The 16170-nt window shown below is 27.2% G+C and overlaps 2 protein-coding genes across 5 annotated transcripts in view; one reads left to right on the top strand and one right to left on the bottom strand.

Annotated features, from left to right (window-relative positions):
- Positions 1-14337: 14337 nt before the first annotated feature.
- On the top strand, positions 14338-14697 carry LOC112682734. Its single transcript, XM_025553427.1, has one exon. It carries the CDS (start codon positions 14338-14340, stop codon positions 14695-14697), a length of 360 nt encoding a protein of 119 aa, XP_025409212.1.
- Positions 14698-15234: 537 nt separating this feature from the next.
- The window catches only part of LOC112681799 (caldesmon-like), an 8966-nt gene continuing 8030 nt past the window's right edge, over positions 15235-16170 (bottom strand). For 2 of the 4 annotated variants that reach the window (XM_025552130.1, XM_025552123.1), the window contains exon 6: positions 15236-16140. In XM_025552130.1, the coding sequence (XP_025407915.1) occupies positions 15418-16140 (723 nt within the window). In that variant the 3' untranslated portion in view covers positions 15236-15417. Of the gene's footprint in view, positions 16168-16170 lie in introns of all 4 variants that reach the window. The other 2 variants (XM_025552138.1, XM_025552117.1) reach the window with 2 other exon arrangements.

The following is a 16170-nucleotide window of genomic DNA, read 5'->3' on the forward strand; positions in this document are numbered from 1 at the left end:
ATAAATTCAAGTGTGAGATCAGATATTTGTGATTAAGTGGATTGTAAGCCATGATTTTCTTTCTCTTTTAATCACACGCGCAATATAGGGATTTAGACATTTTCTATTTCCAAAGTACCGATTATTAATAGAATATAATAATAGTTGATTATAAGTGATTATTACTTATTATCATTCGAGTGACTAGTATTTCATTAAATTCTTTTCGAATAACTATAGTATTTTATTGGCAATTATTGATTTAGTAGGTAGTTACTCTAGAGTCATTCGATTATTTTCACCCGATTGTTGTTCCTACCACTGCATACAAATATCTCTATTGGGATGACAAACATCATCGTTCGGTTGAAGCGAGCGAAATAATATTGAGGCCACACGAACGGAAATAAAAATCAACCAAAAAAAAAAAAAATAATAATAATAAAAATAAAAATGAATAACGCTCGGATAGAAGTCAATAGCGCGCGAGTAAATAACGTAATAGGTATTATGTAATGCGTCAATAAAGTAACTGGTGTAGCGTAAAGCGGAGATCCGGTGCGCGAAACTGTCGGACTTCCCGGTAGATTTCGGAAAAATCGCCGAAAACGACCGCTAGTCGTTAACGCGTCCCCGCCGTGCATTTCGTCACCGCTGTAGACCGGGGTTATGCGATTTGCGGGTTCCGCTCGAAATGATTGCCGTCTCCGTCGGCATTTTAACGAACCGTAATTGTACACACCGGAACTCCTAATCCGGAGGGCGAGATGTATCGACGAGTGCCCGACATTCCGCGCATGTCCCGGTTTTCCCCAATGAATGGCACACGTTTTTCGACGTAATTTGTTCACTGCCAAACGGGGATATTTTGAACACACCACGAGAAACAAAACCTCCGCGGGTCTACCGTTGTAGGCAGCGTAAAAGCATAATATACCATTACCAGGTTTTCGGGACTTGGTATAGTACTTAAAATCGCAATAATAAGCGCTAAAATAATGGCACTCAGAAACGGTAAAATATACATTTAATTTATTTATTATTAATAATTATCAACATAAAACATTTAAAAAATAATGAATAATTATAAACTCGTTTGCACATTTCTCAATTTATTGAAATACATATGTACCTTCCCAGTTTTTAGATTTGATTTTATTCCAAATTAACTTTCGGCTGCCAGTTATACGAACTATATTTATCGGGAATCCTTTAAAATCATTTTGTAATTACATAGGGCTATACGACTGATACCGGCCATCGTATTTTCTAAGAATAAAGTTATTTTGCCAACATTTAAATTATAACGAGCCGTATAATATATGTCCTACATATATATTATATATTGTTGACTAGTGGATGATTGATGATTCAAAAACCAACAAGGAATTTAATGTAATTGTTTAAGTCACTCAAGCAAAGAATTTTAACATCTCAACAGATAAATTGTGTTATTTTTTTTTATTGTTTATTACAAAGGTTCGGAACTTTAGGCATTTGCATATTTGTTTAGAAAGTGCATATTGAAACTTTGTTTTGATACAAATTCGATCCATATTACACAGATTCCAAATACAACATTTTTTTTTGCATCATTTTGCATATTTCGTTATATTTTTGTAGGAATTCACATATTATTTAGGTTTAAGAACTTTTATTTGCAAATTTCATATATTTAACAAAATAATTTATTTCTTTTACAAATTTATAATTCAACAAAAAATATTAATTTGTGACAACCAAAATTCTAAATTTTATATTCTTTGAAAAAATAAATTAATTAATCTATGACTATTTTAGTATTACTCTCAATGTATTTAATGATGTTATAATTTCTATTGTACCAGTGGAGTGTACAGCGGGTAGGCCCGAGTCTATCTTGTTTTCAAATGTTTGTTATTAATATCCATAGTCGCAATTTCAATAAAAAAAACTGAGGGTGCTTAAGCTCTATATTTGTTGGGTATTAAATTTATATTAAAACTATAAGGATTTAATGAGCTGATTTTTAAATAAATACAAATAAAGGTTCTGGTGGGGTTCCGGTTTTAAAATTAATTTAAATTAGGGTTTCGGTGAACTCGACAAAATGTGAATTGACGTTTATCGAGTAACATTGTTTTCATTTATATTTCATTACAGTTTTATACTCTAACAGTCAAATGTCTGATAACAAAAATAAGTTTTTGATATATTAACACGAACATTATTTGAGGGTACTAATTGTAAAATTGGGGGTGCTAATACCCCCTCTATTTGCGCCTATGTTAATATCTTTGAATATTATTAACAAGTCAAATATGAGGAATTGTGTTATACACAATATTTTATGATTATTAAATTAAATTCAAAAATAATACGAAAATTTTACAAAATAGAAATGTGTACCTGTATAAATTAAAGTAATTATAACTGGGTCTGTCCTACATTTTACTTCTGGACACACCTCTGTATTGTATTCAGAGCTTAAAATGGGGGACGAAAGGGGATTTAGCCCCCTTACCTCTCACGACACTTATAAAGCGTCCCTTTTAATATTTCTTCGAAAAGTTTACTGAAATTTACAATAGTTTGTTAAAAATAATCGTACATAATAAAATAATTGAAAAATTGGCTGTGCAATTTAATTTATGTCACTTGGTGATAAACAGTGTTCTACTAACAAAATTGAATAATATTAAATACAAAATATAAATTGTATAGCAAAATATGATTATACATAAGTTTTTTAAATTTATTTTATTTTATTAAAAGATATTTACAATCAACTATTTAAAGTAATAAGTAAGTAATTTTCAAGTTTGTACATTTATACAACACATGAATAGTTTGTGGAGGAAATTTTTCATTAACAAGACCTCATAATATATATAAACTTATTTATAATAAATAACCTAGTCATTATATAGGACTATATTGAACGTTGGGATTGATATATGAATTAGAGCCCCCTGCTCTTTTTTGCCACTTTAAACCCTGATAGTCCTGAGAAATCAAAATAGTGATCGCCGATCATCCCGAATTTATTTTTATCAAAATTTATCAAGACATTTTTACCATTATATAAAGTGTTAGTTATGAGCAGGACTCGTAAGTTAATGCATTTGCATATCAATCTTGTAAAGTTGTATTTAATGCTAGATGACATAGAAATCCATTTCAAGGTACTATCAGTGCTTGACTTAAGAGGGACGCAGGGGGACTGAGTACTCTAACTAATTTTCAGAAATTTTAGCGTCCCACTACAATTATTACGTTATAATTATAACGCTTAACAAATCTTGAGGACGCTATTTTTCTTTAAAGTAACAGTGTCCCCCTTCTTTAGTTTTGCCAAATCGAGCACTGGGTACCACGGTTAAATATGTGAAATCTTATTTTGCATGATTTTGCATATTTGGCATGTTTTTGTATATTTGGCATATTTATGAATATTTCTATTTTATCGGATATAATACACAACATTCTATTATTATCTATCAAAAATCTAAATGAAAAATATATATAAAATTAAAAATAGAAATTGTATTATCTTTTCTTTTCTTATCTTCTTGATACTTGTACATTTAATGAATAAATTTGTTTTAAAAGTTTCAGATTTAAAATTAATTACTGACAAATTAAAAAAAATTAAGACGTACATTATATGCAGTTCACGAAGACTCAAGAATAGTATTAAATAGTATTTAAAATCTATTTTTTTTTAATTGTGACATAAAAAATTAAATTTAGCTATAAAAAAATTGAATGGATAGTTCATGTTATTTCAAAAGTTATTTATGATTTTTTTAGGTAAGCATTTTTTAAATGCATAATTTTAGATAATTAGTGCATATAAATGCATATTTTTTAAATTTTTAAGGCATACTTCAAAACATATTTTACCAATTTTAAGTGTATAAATGCATGCTTATTTAGGCATTTTTTAGGGCATGAATTTACGAACCCTAGTTATCACTATTTATACATTTATACCAAAGAAAATTAAAGGTTTGATAATGATTGTATAGTTTAAGCTACAATTAAGCTATACAGATCAACTTAATGCATTTAAGCTATATACTTGTATAACAGGAAGGCACAAGAATACACAAATATGCAGTGTTAATTATTTTTTAATTTAATTTAAATTCATTTTCCCTTGTATCTAATTTATGTAAATTATATTTTATTCAATACATTGAATATTTTCGCATATTTTCCAAATTTTTACTGCATATTTTATTATCATGTTTTTTTAACACATATGTATGCGCATATTTGAGTATTTTTTTTGCGCATAAAGTTCCGAACCTTGTTTATTACACTAATGCCAGTAGTCATCAGATAATATTAGAAAACTATTGAAACCATTAATATCCACTTGATGTTCATGCTAATTATTTACTATTTAGCGATAAAAAATAATAAACAACGATAACCTATCATATATATTGGGTATTAATATAAGGTAGAATATTTTGAATAATTTAAGTACAAATCGAATAATAAAGCAGCTGAAACTATTAGATGTATTTTGTAAACTTAAGATAACTTAGTCATAGAAGCGTTTTAGCACATGATTTAAATAACTATTTACTTCAACAGAAGACTTATAGATTTTCACTATTTAAGTAAATTTATACTAGTGTATACTCAGGGGCAGATTTACTATTTTTCCGCCCCTGGGCGGATTCTAGCACTGCTGCCCCATAACCCACAAAAAAATACGTAAACATAACCATATTCAAAAACTTGTCTTTTATTTTTTCACAAAATATTTTAATAACCATTAAAATAAAACTTTAACTTTATAACAATTGTATTTTATATATAAACATACCGATTAAAACAAATACAAAATAGTAAGTCAGTAAGTAATAATACGAGTAAATTGGTGTACAATTAAACCATTTTGCGTCTTGATTTATCTTTAGCAAAATTATCTATGATTTCATCATATGATAACTGACGAGTTATTTGATTTTCAATGTTAAGAATCGCAAGTGAATTCAACTTTTTTTGGGTCAGGGTTGAGCGTAAGTAATTTTTTACTCTTTTTAAGTATGAAAACGACCTTTCAGTTGAGCAATTTGTGACAGCTGTGGAGGTGAAAATACGTAGTACTATTTCTATGTTTGGGTAAATATTTGTTAGATCTTTTTTATACAAAAATGTTTGAAGTCTAAGCAAATTGTGTTTTCCCCAATAGAACTTACATCGATGTGAGCTTTTAAATGTAAGACTTCATTAATAAAGTCGTTTAATTCTACATAATTTGTATAAATGTCTTGCTGGAATTTAACTGATATTCTGATTTCTTGATTGTCCAATTTCTTAAGTTGTGTTAAAAATATAAATGGCTTACAGAAAATATCATATGCGTGTCGCCTAATTTCTAATTCACGAAGCAATTGATCTATGATGGAAATAAATGTATGTATTTTAAAATTCTCCCGTGCCGATAAATCTAATTCTTCAGATTCAGATTCGTCGTGAAAAATTGTTTTTTTCTTTTTTCTTGTAGTATTTATTTTGAATCTTTATTAACTGATTTTGCTAATTCTTCCGTTTCAAAATCATCAAAATTTTCACGAGTGTGCTCTATAAATCTAATTAAACTATCATATAATTGAAGAACGTCCAAACAATCAATATCAACATTTTGTAACTTATAACTCGTTGTGTTTAATCAACTAAGTAAAAAAACCCACACAACTGACATAATTGTAGTTTCTAATGAACTCATTTTATTTATTAGTCCTTTTGCCTCATGTCTAATAATATTATTTTCAGTGTGATCATCCATTATATAAGTTAATGTAGCTACAACAGCAGACCAATTTTCATTTAAGCTCAGGCAAGCAAAATCTCTTGATGACCATTTCGTATTGGAAAGTGCTTTTAATGTACGTGATTTCGATCCCATATTATTGAGGATATCCCATTTATGACTAATACTTGAAAAAAATACATAGACGTTTTGCATTAGTCCAAAAAATGCAACTGCTCCTTTACAACATTCAACTGCATGCGTACCTTCTAGGTAAGTGAATGAGCTGCGCATGGGACATAAAATGCCAACAAATTTATATTTTTTATTCTAGCTTGAAGACCATTATAACAACCTGACATATTTTTAGCTGTGTCATAAGATTATCCATGACAGTCTGATATATTTAATTTTAAATTTTCGATTGTATTAATGATTGTTTCGGCTATTTCCAAAGATTTATGTCCAACTTTTGGTACAAATTCTAAAAATCGTTCGATCGGTACACCTTTATTGCTGACATAGCGAAGTATAAAAGCAAGTTGATCAGAATGTGTTATATCAGACGTAGAGTCAACTATTATTTAAAAATATTTACGAATTTTAACCTTATTTATTATTACTTCCTTAACTTTTTTTTGGCCATTAAATTAATAATTTCCTCACAAATTGTTGATGATAGATATAAAGTAAAACCACTATCAGAATTACCATACTTCGAAATGTGTTGAGCTAAGAAAGGGTCAAATTCGGATAACAATTCAAGAAGCATCATGTAATTTCCATTTTTAGATAATCTGAAAATTTCCTCTTGTCCTCGGAATGGTAGTCCACGTGAAGCTAAAGTCTTAATTACAGATACTACTCTTTCAAAAATCCTTCTCTAATACATTTTTCATGGTCAATTTGAACTAATAACTTGGATTCTAATCTTCCTTGTTCCTGTCCTAAATCTTTCAATTTTATTAAAAATGTTCTGTGATTTAACGACCCATCATATTCTTTAAAACGTATATGAGCATTTTTCCAATCGTTTAATCTATAATAAGCTAAATTGGTAGATTCATTTTTAAATAGCCAACATGGTGCGCAGAAAATTTTTCCTAATTTACGAGGGTAAACCAGACACGAACGTGGAGTTTGTTCACAATTTGGTAATTTTGAAAAAAACATGAATTTCTTACAAAATCTTACATTATCTAATGAATATTGATTTTTTGATTCAATAAAATGGTCATTGTTATTTTGATCTATCCCATGTATTGCGCAAAATTTTATAAAACTCGCAGTACGTAACCACTCTGCTGAATCTGTTGGAAAACGCCTAACTTCTATTGAATTTACATCTTGTACTTCCATCAAACTGTTGCAATTATATTTATTCGTCGGCATTTACATCACATGAATCAACCTAAACATTTTATATTTTTGTTGTAATAAATTTAGTAATAAAAACCGTCACGGGTAAAGGTGGAAGCTCCTTTATTTATTTAAAATAAGTTATTTTTGGAATATGTATCCTACTCACATTATTATTAATATTAAATTTACACATAGCCTTTGTTAAATAATTTATCTAAATTAATTCGTTTTGAAAGTCATTATTATAGTATAAACTGCCGCCTCGAAATTATTACGATCGCCGGTCAGGCCCGTAGTCAGGATATATTTTTTTGGAAGACCCATACATTAAATAATAATTTTGCATTTAAAATTTAGTTAACCAAGATGGCTTCACCACATTTACCCCCTATTATAACCATGACACATTCATTACACTTTACGTACATAATATCCTATTATGTTACTAGCATATTTATAAAAAAAAATTTTAAGCTAAACACATATTCTTATTTCCATATTATATAATGTGTACAGTCGCGTCTTATTTTTATTTATTATTAATGTTATCTTTGTAATCGTGCGATAAGATACTCGTCGTCAACGGACTGTGCGACGAGCAAAATCGTGTTGTAGTTGTGCATGCGTCGTGGTATGGCCTACCTGCTAATTTATTGTGCGTAAAAAATACACAGTCCACTTGTGCGAAAGTTATTACTATACATTTTTTGATTAAACATAAGTTAAGCCGCTAATTGAATGAACATAATGTACAAAATAAAATAATATTTGAAATAATAAAATATAATAGGTACTCTATTATTATTTACATAAATGTTAAAATTAATATAAAACAATTGATCTAATTTTATGATTATTAGGCGATGGCGAGTAGAATAATATATTAAATTTTACACATAAAACTATCTAACTTTATGCGATCGACGGCCAGCGTGTATAAACAACGAATGTACACAATTTCCTGTAGTTTTCGTTTGGTGTAATTTTCATTTTATTTTTATGCATATAAATATTTTTATTAAATAAGTTCCACTACCTAAACTGGACCGCATTAAAATATTAATTAATTTGTTTGCACATACCTTGGAATTCTTGGGTATACGAGAAGACGATATCATAGTAATCTAGTTAGAACTGTCTTCAACCAACATTTTTTCACTCTTGTTTTCAGTTTTAGACTGCTCAATGTTTTTGTTAACTGTATTCTAATAAAGTTATAAGTCATAATGTTTATTAAAGAGAAGAATAAAAAAGATGAATAGTAATAAGTAATAACTTATAATTAAAGGTCACTTATTACTATATAAAAAGTGTAGTGAATAGTGTATAAAAATTAAAAAAAGGGGGTTTGGTAATTTAACGGCGTGGCGTCACGGTCGTAGCAGTGGCTATTATTATTTATTATTATTATTATTGTTAATGTTAACGTTACATTTGATTTCGAGAATTCTATTTTTATATTTGATATGTATACCTACATTCACAATACTATTATTCCAGTAATAACTTCTAATAATAATTATTATTATTATAAAAAATATCTTTGGGCCATGCCCCACTTCGGTTTTTTCGCAGTTTGCCTGAACGGTTTTATTTATGGCAAAGCCCTCATGAAACATAACATTTGTTAACTATAATTATATGTAATAATGATTTATAAATAAAAGTAGAAATACTTAATATTATATTAAAAATTTGCGGCGCCCCCGAAACAAGTTGCGCCCTAGGCACGTGCCTAGGTCACCTATGAATAAATCCACCTCTGTGTATACTATTAATGAAGATTAAACTTGACCATTATTAAAATTTAAAATTTTTATCATTATGATAAAAACTTTTTTTATCAAATACCCAATATATGATAACCAGATGATAACATTATATTAAATAATATCTTGCATTTAAATTGATAACAAAGAAATTGTATTTATTGTAAATATTAAGTAATACTTTCTTCCTGCAGACGAAAATAAAGATTTTTGTTAACGTAAGAAATACTATGTGGAACTAGTTTATTAAGTTGTTATGTTGTAAGCCCTTTACATTTAATTGTATTCGGTTTAAATAATAATTAGATGGACATTATTCAATTGTTGTCTTATAGTAGTAGACTATTTATGTAATTGGTAACCAAAATTTTATAGGTAGTTATATTATTATAAGATTTGAAATTGTTAGGAAAATAGTTTGCCTAGATATATGAAGATGCTGCTGTGTATTGAGTAAGCAATATTCATTTAATGTAGGTAGTATTTATAAAATAATAATAAAAAAAATAATTATGTTAGGTAACGTTAGTATTTTTTAGTAAAAAGGATAATAATTTTAATCATTTTACCAACTATTAGTTTTAATTGTATATTCATTTATTTTATGGTTAATAGTATTACTTGCAAATGTTAAAATTGAAACACCTAATTAATTGTTTTGTATCACTTGTACTCTATAATTGTATTATAGTATAATGGGGTATAAATGTATGTATATAACATTTTAACTAACTATTGAAAATAAATGTAAAAAATAAAGTATTTGAATTTTAACAAAAATGATACTTTTAAATGGATTTAGTAAATAATATCTCTTTTCAGCAAAAACAGATAATAAGTTCTACTTTGACTGTGGTTAGATATATTTTTATATAGTTTTAAAGAGTTTAAAGTTTAAATAGTTTAAAGAGTAGCCAATAAGTGTTTAATATTACATACTATAAATTTGTAAGAGAGTGTATGGTTATGTCCTTTTTACTTAATTTTATAAAAAAATTTACATTTACATTAAATGAGTTTTTATTTATGAATACTGTTGTAAATAACAATTAAAAAATTTCAAGTATTAAAACCAACATTTTCTGATCTCAATATAGCAGATTATATTTGACATCAAATTGTGTTAAATATTAAAATATTAATGAAAGTAAAATGATAAAAATATGTTTATGGACACTATGGATGAAATGTGTTTATGGACTCTATGGATAAAATATGTTTATGGATTTTATTAATTTTTTTTATCTATAATTTTAATTATTGAAGTCTGAATTATTGTGTACAAGATGTATAAGTAGGTACCCAATATTTAAAAATGTCTAATTAAATTTGTTTTATAAAGAGACTTTTTTTTTTTAGGTGGAAAAAATGGAACAGGCATTAAAAAAATCTGAAGAATGTCATTTCATAATACTACTATCCGATTACTATTGTATTTATTAGATAGTCTATTAATTAGTTTTTAAATTTTAAATGTATTTATAATTAATAAATCTATAAAGAAATGTTTTATTGATTGTATTATGAGGCAGAAATATAAATAATTGGTGTAACTATAAGAATTTATATCAAAATATTATAAATATACGTATTGGGAAATAATTTAAATCAACAACATTTTGTTTTAAATGGATCTGTAAATAATCCTATTTGTGAATATGGAAGTAGGAACGGAAATGTGAATGGACAAAAATGAATTTATAATATATATAAATATATATTTATAATAATATAATAATATATGGTATTTTATTTACACTTAACTATGACTTTCAAAGGGTCTAATGGGATGAGTGAAACAGAAAGTTTTAACTGGTAATATATCTTAGGGTATATTAGGGCACATGATAACCATACTCTAGACTGTTCTTTGACAACATTTTTCTTAGTAGACTATTAACTAATACTATAAACTATTCTTTTTTATTTCTTATAAACTTTAAAGTTCCGCAATAGTCTAGATGAATTCATTTCATATTCCCCAATTAAAAAAAAAATTATTAGCTGATGAGATTTTTAATGTTTATTGCTTATGAAGATCATAAATATTAGTTTAATCATTTTTTTTTTTTTTTTTTAAAGTATTTTATATCTTCGTACTTTATTTAATATAATTACTGTCTTGATATTATTTCTTTTAACTCATACTACTTAAATCTAAAATATATTTAAAGGGCATGGCCCATTAATTATCAAATAAAAAATTTATTTTTAATTTATATTTGATACATATAAAATAAAGATATTCTATTAAAAGCAGCAAACTAATAATTTATACATTATAGATAAGAACAACAAAAAATTAATTTTACATGCTTTCTTGTAAAGATATTACATGATTTTTTGTGTAAAATTTTTCTATCAGTTAAAAATAGTTATAATTGTCATAAAAATAATACAATGCAATACCAAAAAATTGCAATTTATAATGATATTGAAGCAATCAGTAAAAAAAAATGTTTTTTTTTTTTTAATTTTTTTTTATAGGATTCACCATACTCACAGTTGTTATATGACTTATATACCTACTAATATAAAGTGTTAAGCTTATAAAATATTGGTTCTATTATATGGTGTCCTTTATATACCGTTTCTACTATTCAAAGAATATTTTTTAATGTTGTATAATTAAATAACCTTAGTATTCAACTATATATACACAATTTAATTTGGTGATATGATGTAAGAGATACAAATATACAATTGTGACGTAACAGGAAGGATGAGCATTAAATCTGGACCCATTCATCTTGTAAATAATATCAAAATTCTTATATAAATTTGATATATCTTCTTTTTCTTCTTCTCCTTTGCCTTTCTCCCAGCTATATGGGGTCGACTACCTTTGTTCTAAACCTCTACTCGTATCAATATAAATTTGATAAATAATCAATTAAATTGTGTATTTTAAAAATGATTATTTTGAAATTGTTTTTATATAATACAATAATTTAAAATTACAATTGATTACAAAATAAATTTTATTTAAAATTAATTTAATTTACAATTATTTATATACTTTTTATATTTTTATTATTTTTATATAAATAACAACAATTAATGTATAATAAAGTTTTAATTTATTCCTTAATCATAGATAAGTAATTAAGTATATATTAAAAATTAAAACAAATTAACTATTGAATACCTCATATTATAGGCTCTATTATCAAATAAATCATTACCTACATAAGTAAAACTTGTAGTGATACTCAAATAAGATGTTATTGCTGATTCAATGATAATTTAATTTTATAAATTAAACAAATAAATTAATATTTAAACAATAAAATATTTGTAAATCAATATGTTATAATGTATAATATATATATATAGCAATCTTAAGCTTGAAAATATTGATAGAAAAACAAATAGAATTTAATAAAGACACATTTATAGAATTTATAGATCTGGAAAAGGATTTTGATAAGGTACCATGAAAAGAACTATTCTATATTTAGAAGGAATTGGAGCTGAATATTGAAATAGAAGGATAATATATAATTTATACAAAGACTAATCAGCTACAATAAAAGTAACAGACAAAAAAGAAATGTGGTTTTGGAGAAGGATGCTGAGAGTGAGTTGGATAGAGCATTGTAACAACGAAAATATACTCAGTGAAGTAGATGAACGAAGAGAGTTACTCAAAGTCATCAGAACTAGACGATAAAATATGATGGGTTATATATTGAGACCCGAAAATGAACTAACCATAGCATAATAGAAGGGATAATTTAAGTTTAAAGGAACCGAGGATGTCCGAGAACTTTATTTGTTAAATAAATGATCTCCGAGGCTGAACTAATAAGTTACACCGAACTGGAAAGGCTAGGTGAGAACATAGAAGAGTAGAGAATGAATATTCAATTGCAAAACCAACTTTAAGGGTTGAATACTAAAAAGAAGAAGAAAAATGTATTATAAAATCAATAGTAAAATCTGTTAATCATTTCAAAGGAGTATATATAGGCAACTTATATTGCATATTAATTAAAGTAAAGTATATATCATAGATATAGATACTATATCAATATCTATATCCAAAGAATATTATCTATGGTATATAGTATATGTGTATAATACTTGGTATATAGTTGATATCATTTTATATAATATATAATATATATATTCATATATGTTGCCTATATCAAACTCCTTGACATTTTACTGTTGTTTTTTTAATTTATTCGCTTGTTTAGTTGGAGTTTTAAAACTGATTGCTCTTAATTATTAATATTACTGTAACAGAAATTAATTTAGTTAAAATTATTAAGTATGGTAAAATATTATTAATCTTTTATGTTATTAAAAAAGGTATATATCTTAAAGTTCGTCATCAACTATCACATTACATAATCATCATACAAGCATGTGTTGTCTCCGTTTTATAAATGTGCAACTAAAAAAAACTAAAAATACTGTAAATTTTTCTAGAAATTAAAAAACCCGTAAAAACAGACAAAAAAATATAGGTTATGTTTTTCCCTGTATGTTTGATAAATGGTCAGTTTACTTTAATATTAAAGTTATTGTTATACAATATAACAGAAAACAGAAGTTTTTCCAAATGATTGGAATAAAGCCATAATAATCCCATTATATAAAAAAGGTGACAAACTCAACTGCAATAACTATAGGGGAATATCCTTACTGAACTCTGCATATAAAATATTTTCAAAGATTTTGCTAAAACGTCTTGAACCAATAGCCGAAAGATACATTGAAGAATACTAGTGTAGCTTTCGTAAGGGTAAGTCGACAATCGATCAGCTAGCAACAGTGGGGCAGTTAATAGAAAAAAAATGCGAATTTAGACAAAACATATGACAAGTGTTTGTCGATTTCAAAAAAGGGTACGATAGCATACACCGTGATAGTCTTTACAATATTATGCAAGAGTTTGGTTTCCCGAGAAAGCTCATCACTCTAACAAAAATGTGTATAAATGACACGAAATACCAAGTGAGAATAAACCAAACGCTGTCTAAGGAGTTTGAAGTCATAACTGGCTTGAAACAAAGGGACGCGCTCTCACCACGATTATTTAATATATCATTAGAGAAAATAATAAGTAATGTAAAAAATAACAACTTGGGAACCAATATTGGTGCCACACAAATTGATATACTAGGATTTGCTGACGATTTAAACTTAATTGGAGATAGTGTGGAAATAGTTGAGCAGAATACAAATATACTCATAGAAGGTGCTAAATCAGTCGGGTTAAAAATAAATCAAGACAAAACGAAAGTAATGAAATAACTTCCCAATGGGAAAGAAAACGTGGTTATCAATGACTATATCTTTGAGAAAGTTAAAGATTTTAAGTATCTTGGAACAACGATTACCAACAACAATGATTGGAGTACCGAAATCATAAGCCGTATACGCAAGGCAGAGAGGGCTTATTTCGCATTACATAAATTTTTTAAATCAAAATCATTTTCCAGAAGTACTAAAATCAGATTATACATGACCATAATAAGACCAATGGTAACTTATGGATGTGAAATATGGCCCACTACTATACAATTAGAAAAAAAGCTACTAGTTTTTGAATATAAAATACTGAGGAAGATTTGTGGTCCAATGTTTGATAGTGAGCTAAACAAATGGCGTAGAAGAAAAAATACTGAACTAGGAGAAACCACTGAAGTTTTATTATTAACAAGCCACATTAAGTGTCAAAGACTCAAATGGTTTGGTCATAATATGCGGAAAACAGAAACCCATAATACGAGAGCAGCCTTTGAATGGCAACAGACGGGGAAAAGACCAAGAGAAAGGTCTAGAAAGCGATGGGTGGATGGAATAAGGAAGGACTGGAAGTGACAAATTGGGAAGATAGAGTACAAGATCGTGACTATTGGAAGACGGTGACGATGGCGGCCAAAAATTTTAAAGAGTTGTAAAGCCAATAAATAAAGAAAGAAGTTATACAAAATTTGAACTGTTGAAAGCAAATTTTTTATACGCAAATTTTTATTCTGTCAATCGAATATTTCAGTTTTAAGTTTCCTTGTCATCATATTGGTCACTCACAAGATATACTTCTGCTCAAATGTTTTTGATGTTATATTTTTTTTTTTGTGAAAAAAATCTAGTATATTTCAACATTATTGGAATACATAAAATGTATTTTCTAAAACAGACATTATTATTAACTTATGTGTTGTATAATATAAAAATATTTTATATTATTTGAATTTGTTATGTAAGTATTTACTATATACAGTCATTTTAATTTTAAAAATCATGTAACTTATTTAATAAAATAGTGAAAAAACATTTTGTGTTAAATATGTGTTTTAATATTTAAAAAATCTTATTTAATTAAATTAAATAAACGAATATGTTGTAATACTCAGGAAATATTATTTATTAACACTATTTAAATGCCAAGTTTTATGTCTATAATGAATAATGTTGAATGTTGATGCGGTGTTATTAAAACACTATAGAAACTTAATCTAATCAAATTATTAATACCTATAAAAAGATTAATTTTTAAATAAATAATATAAATAAATAAATTAGAATTATATAATAATTTTATTCTTCTTCAGATTCTTCTTCTTCAGATTCATCTTCTTCTTCAGATTCTTGTCCTTCTGCTTGAGCCACATCTTGATGCTCAGAATCTGGTTCATCTTCGTCATCCTCTTCAACTACTTCTTGTATTTCGACTGTTGATTGAATATTATCCTCATTTTCAGATGTTATAGAGGTACTACTTGTAATGGTTGTAGTTTTTTTTATTGTACTTTGAAATATTGCTGTAGTTTTTACTCCGCCATCTTCTTCATTAATTATTTCAGTTGAGGTAGTCGTAGAAAATGATTCTTCAGTCGCAGCAGCATTTGTTTCTTGATCGTAAGATTCAACATCTTTAACTGGACATTCAATTGAATCTATTTGCTGTTCAGATTCTTCAACTTTATTCTTACTTGTAATTTCACTATCTTCTTGTAAGTTATTTTCAGTTTCTTCGACTTCTTTTTTTATTTTCAATTGAGTTTCTTCAGTTCTAGTATTTTTTACTTCTTCTTCTTCTTCTTCTTCTTCTTCAACTTCTAATCCAGCTGATTTCTCTTCAGTTGCTAACCTAGTTGCTTCCTCTTCAGCTTCTAACTTAGCTGCTTCCTCTTCAGCTGCTAACCTAGTTGCTTCCTCTTCAGCTGCTATCCTAGCAGCCTCCTCTTCAGCTATTTTCTTAGCAGCCTCCTCTTCAGCTGCTATCCTAGCAGCTTCCTCTTCAGCTGCTATCCTAGCAGCCTCTTCTTCAGCTGCTATCCTAGCAGCCTC

The sequence above is a fragment of the Sipha flava genome, unplaced genomic scaffold (genome assembly GCF_003268045.1).
Source record: "Sipha flava isolate LNK unplaced genomic scaffold, YSA_version1 103_pilon_pilon, whole genome shotgun sequence".
In the NCBI taxonomy this organism is placed as follows: Eukaryota; Metazoa; Arthropoda; class Insecta; order Hemiptera; family Aphididae; genus Sipha; species Sipha flava.